The sequence below is a fragment of the Prosopis cineraria genome, unplaced genomic scaffold (assembly GCF_029017545.1).
Source record: "Prosopis cineraria cultivar Desert tree isolate PC_DT_omini unplaced genomic scaffold, ASM2901754v1 PC1459, whole genome shotgun sequence".
NCBI classification, from domain to species: domain Eukaryota; kingdom Viridiplantae; phylum Streptophyta; class Magnoliopsida; order Fabales; family Fabaceae; genus Prosopis; species Prosopis cineraria.
The window spans coordinates 3848-8433 of NW_026556784.1; the positions used below are offsets into that span (position 1 = coordinate 3848).

The 4586-nt window shown below is 37.0% G+C and overlaps 1 protein-coding gene across 2 annotated transcripts; it reads right to left on the bottom strand.

Moving 5' to 3' along the window:
• Positions 1–1955: 1955 nt before the first annotated feature.
• On the bottom strand, positions 1956–3917 carry LOC129300164 (NADH dehydrogenase [ubiquinone] 1 alpha subcomplex subunit 1-like). 2 transcript variants are annotated; one of them, XM_054938695.1, is made up of 3 exons: positions 3748–3917; positions 3557–3659; positions 1956–2267 (listed from the first exon to the last, which is right to left on the bottom strand). In XM_054938695.1, exons 1-2 carry the CDS (start codon positions 3853–3855, stop codon positions 3567–3569), a joined length of 201 nt encoding a protein of 66 aa, XP_054794670.1. In that variant the 5' UTR covers positions 3856–3917; the 3' UTR covers positions 1956–2267; positions 3557–3566. The 2 variants fall into 2 exon arrangements, with proteins under 2 accessions (XP_054794670.1, XP_054794669.1); XM_054938694.1 differs by having other exon boundaries at positions 3563–3659; positions 3748–3915.
• Positions 3918–4586: the final 669 nt, after the last annotated feature.

Below are 4586 nucleotides of genomic sequence, written 5' to 3' on the forward strand. Positions count from 1 at the left end.
TCTCAAAAAAATTAAATTCAAATTCCTCTACTAGTATTACCATATCTGGATGCTTTTGAAGGGCATTAATGATAAAGAATTCTTGTTTTGAGGGAATTTATGAGATATATGAATTTGTTTCAGCCCACACTTAATTGAAATTTAAAAATTGTGATGTTTAAACTGTGTCGTAAGTGGACAGCGACCATCAAATGGCCAACGTCAACATATTCATACGTCTGGCTTAAAAAAAAAAAAGATATAAATTCATATCAAATTGTTTGCCTCCTGTTTATATTCAACATAAATATATATGTGCCCGCGCGTGTAAAAGTCAACAAATTGATTGGCTAAACAAAGTAAAAATATGACTTAAGCAAAATATGTCATCCCCGTATTTTCCAAAGTGGACTTAATAGTTTTATTGATTAAATACACTTTTTTATAAACCATATAAAGTTTGAAGAATATGTCGCACTGGTTATTCACAAGTTAATAAGTTATGAATGACATTAATCATAATTTGGACATAATTGAGACTATTTCTCAAGAACCAGTCTAAAGGAGTATATTTTCAGGATCACAACGCATGATCTATCTTCAAAAGAGGGGGAGGGGGTCACTTTTTCGAGCTCAATCCATAAATGGGAAAAGCACAAAGGCCCAACAGTTTGCCTCAATAAATAGTTTAATCCTCATAGGTTACCCAAATCAATAAAAGTGCCACGTGTGAAAACTATGTTTGCATGCATGGTGCTGAAACGGCTAACCATTGATCCTAGCCTAGGTAGCACCACGTAGAAAATAACTAAACTTGCATAAGCAGGTAATCAGCTTCAGCTATTGATACTGGTCAAGCAGTAAAAAAAAAAAAAAGGAAAAGTAACATTGAATTAACACAGGGCAGAGTTACTGAATCTGAATACCCGTGTCTCAATAATCATGAGATATAACAGTGCGACCCAGCGTGCAACAAACAAGATCCACATAAGATTTTGAAACAAAACACCAAGAAAGTATAACTCAAACAAAGGAACAAACCAGTCAACGGATACAGGCGGGCTATGATTGTGTGATGTAAGGTTGAAGGCATGGGTAAAGCCATGGAAGCATAAATCTCATTAGGTAGGAAGAGACTGAAATGCAATTGTAGAATAGAAGCACTAATTTAGATCAATTCAATAACCAATCGAACCTATGAAACTGGCTGCAGGCAGAGGACTAGAATGGAGGGTCTAGGTTACCAAATATTGACGTGAGAGATCTATTTGACATTACAAGCCAAACTGCAGGTCGTAGCGTTCTTTTTCCCTACAACTGTGACCAAGGTCTCTCAGGTGGGTCAAAAAGAATGAGTTACCATCAAACACAAGCTTCGGAATGGGAACCTATATATCAGATATTAGATCGCCCAGCAGCTGATTTCAGAAAAAATAAACAAAAATACGACGGCCCAACAGGCTCAAAGAGGAGACATATCCACTTCTTGGTTTACTAAAACCTAGGACAAGACACGTCTGATAATTATAAGCCAGAACAATGCAAGGCTTAACTATCTATAAATTGTATTTGGGTTAAATCTGCAAAACTGAAGGTTGCAGACTGAAGTTGGAGTAAAAGCAACAAAAAGTTGTTTCCACCACACAACCTTCATTTTGAACCCAAAAGCCATTTCAGCCCAATTTTTATCCAAACACAAAATTTTACCTCCAACCTTACTTTTGGGTTCCAAACCTCAGTTTGATAGTTACCGAAACATAGCCGAAGTATCTCTCCCTCAATGTAAAATAAAATGCTGTCTAATTGTTGTCAAAGCCCAGAAGGTTTAAGGTCGATATCTCATCATCTCATTATTTAGTACTCATTTTCACACATTTGTATGTAAGCTTCAAAGTTCAAACCATACGTTGCTGCTATATGCAGCAAACAGCCCTTCTCAATTTCCAACATTTCCTTCATGTTTTATGGAGAATGGATTGAAAATGACTCAGGAGGGTTGCTCGCCTCGTTATTTAATCAATTGCTGATCTCTACATTTATATAAGGATATTCGAGCACAAGATGATCAAACAGTAACAGGCAACAAATATCTCAAAGCCGAACAAAAGCCCGAATAAGCCTGTGTTAATACATTCAAATTTGGAAAAGTGATTCACAGAATAGGTATATTACAAGAAATGAGATGATAAATGTAACTTTTGTCACCCATCCTGCTTTGTCAGAACTCAGGACAGCTGGAACTTCAGATGAGTAATTTATTTCTTTCGCAAGCACATTGACGGAACAACCTGCATTTTGCAGCATCAGCATTATAATTTGTACTCGATCATTGGGCCCTTAAGTTTTACACATAAACCAAATCAAATTTCTAAGTCTAAGTATATAATGGCACACTTCAAAATAGATCTCTCCAAATACAAATGAAAAGATGATTATGGAAACACATACTTCTTTTGTTTTCCTTCATGAGGGTGGAAAAAGGGGAAATACAAATCAATTCAACAATGCCATCACATACAGGTTGTTATATTTGCCAAAGAGACATTAAATAATGTAATTTTTATTCTGAAGCCTGTCGTTCCAAATATCCAACTTTTAGAAGCAAATAACTTGCGGAGTTTACAGGAAACTAGTCTCAAATCACACCATTTCATTAGGTTAGCAGCAAAGTTATTGCTTAAATGCATAGCCCTCCAATTCTACTAGTCTTGGTTCTTTCATCATAGCATGTGACATTTATCCAAGACACAGTGCCTCCTAAAGCTTAGCAGTACACATAGACGTGTTATCAGCATACAGAATTTCTCAATTGGACAGCAATGCCACACAAGCCAATCTTGGGCAAAATACCCAAAAAAAAAAAAAAAATAGTTTATTACTGGCAGTAACAAGAACAACACTGCACCACCACCAATGATTCATAATAGTGGATAGACATCTCCAAAGAATTAAGATTTTTGGGCCTCGTTTGATATTACAAAAGAGAGTTCATGGCTGAGCCCCTTTTTTTTTTGGGGGGGGGGGGTAATGCCTATTGAATCTTCCTTATAATTACTCGACTCAAAATAAGGATATGTTGATCATTTTTCATCACAAAATCACTATTTTCATTCTCTTTCTGTTGCTCATTAGCATTGAGGAGCCTTGTAGGAAAAGAACCAATTATATTCATGAAATCTCCTTATGTCTCTCAAAAACAACTCTCGCAACAAAATCCATAGTTCATTTTCAATCTACATGTATGAAGTTTTGTGTTACTTCAGATTTTTTCCCCTTCCTTTTGCTTATAAGTGTCACTGTAAGTTTGGATTTCATGTGCTAAAAAACAAATTGATGCATCTTCCCACCCCGCTCCTATTCTTTCTATTGTAAACGAAGCTCGATTTGTACAAACCAGCCAATGGAAAAAATTACTAGAATCCTATTCAAAACCCTAGGGACCAAAATCAAGAATCAGCCATATGCTGCCACAAAACAGCTTCAAAATACGAATAGAACAAAGATCGTCGCCTGAGAACAGGAAGATCATTCAAAAGCAGAAAACAGAATAAGAGGGATGAACAAAGAAGGTAGATACCAGTACCAGGTTAATTGGCAGAAGCAGAAGAGGATAGCTCCATGAGCTTCTTGTCCCTTCTTTCCATCGCAACATCCCACATATCGTTCCCAATGTGCTTCGGCTGCAAGATCCGATCATGTTAAATGGGTAAGAATGAATTTATATACCTGATAATAAAAAGCGAAAAACAAAACAAGAAGAAGAAATACTCGGCCATGAGCGGCTCTGTGAATGTAATACTGAGCGTTGCCCATAACACAAAGCATTCCAGCTATAATTCCTAGGGGAAGGGCAGCTTCCAACCATATCCAAGCCATCTTCTTCGATCCCTGATCTATTCGTATCCAGCGACGCCAGCGATTCGTTTCGAAGGGAACAGATACCTCCAGCTTCTGATCAATCTCGTAACAGGCCTCCTCCGATGGGCTTTTTATTGGGCCGTACACCAAAGCTGTGGACAATCAGTGGGCTCAAATGAATCCATGAGCAAATCAGCACACAAAAAAAAAAGAATCCATGTGTGTGACAATGAAATCAAAAGTGTTTTGGGCCCCCGTAACTTATTTAACCCTTCCTCGCAACAAAAGGAATCCTACACGTAAGCATAAATTATCCGCTCAGCACACAATATCGGGCCCCCCACCCTCCACAATACCCCACTTTTTGGGCCACATGGGGATTGAACCCAAAACACCGTTGTATCAAGGCAAGGGTTCAAAAGTTGACACTAACTTTGTACCCAAAAAAAAAAAAAGTTGGAGACTAACTTGTTATATCAAATAAAAAGTTGAGACTAAATAAAAAAAAAGGGCTGAAAACATATTATATTGAAATTCAGGTCTACTTGACCAGAGAGCCAACAAACAATTAAACCTTGTTTTGACCAATAATCTTTGAATAGAGTTGGTGATTCGGTCGAGGCAAGCATATTTGGACGCTGAACTTACAAAAAACTCTTAATAATCAAGCCTCGTTTGAACTTTTTTGAACTTATTCAAACCAATCAGAATGTTTAAATTGAAAATTGAAATGAATCATGAAGGAATAC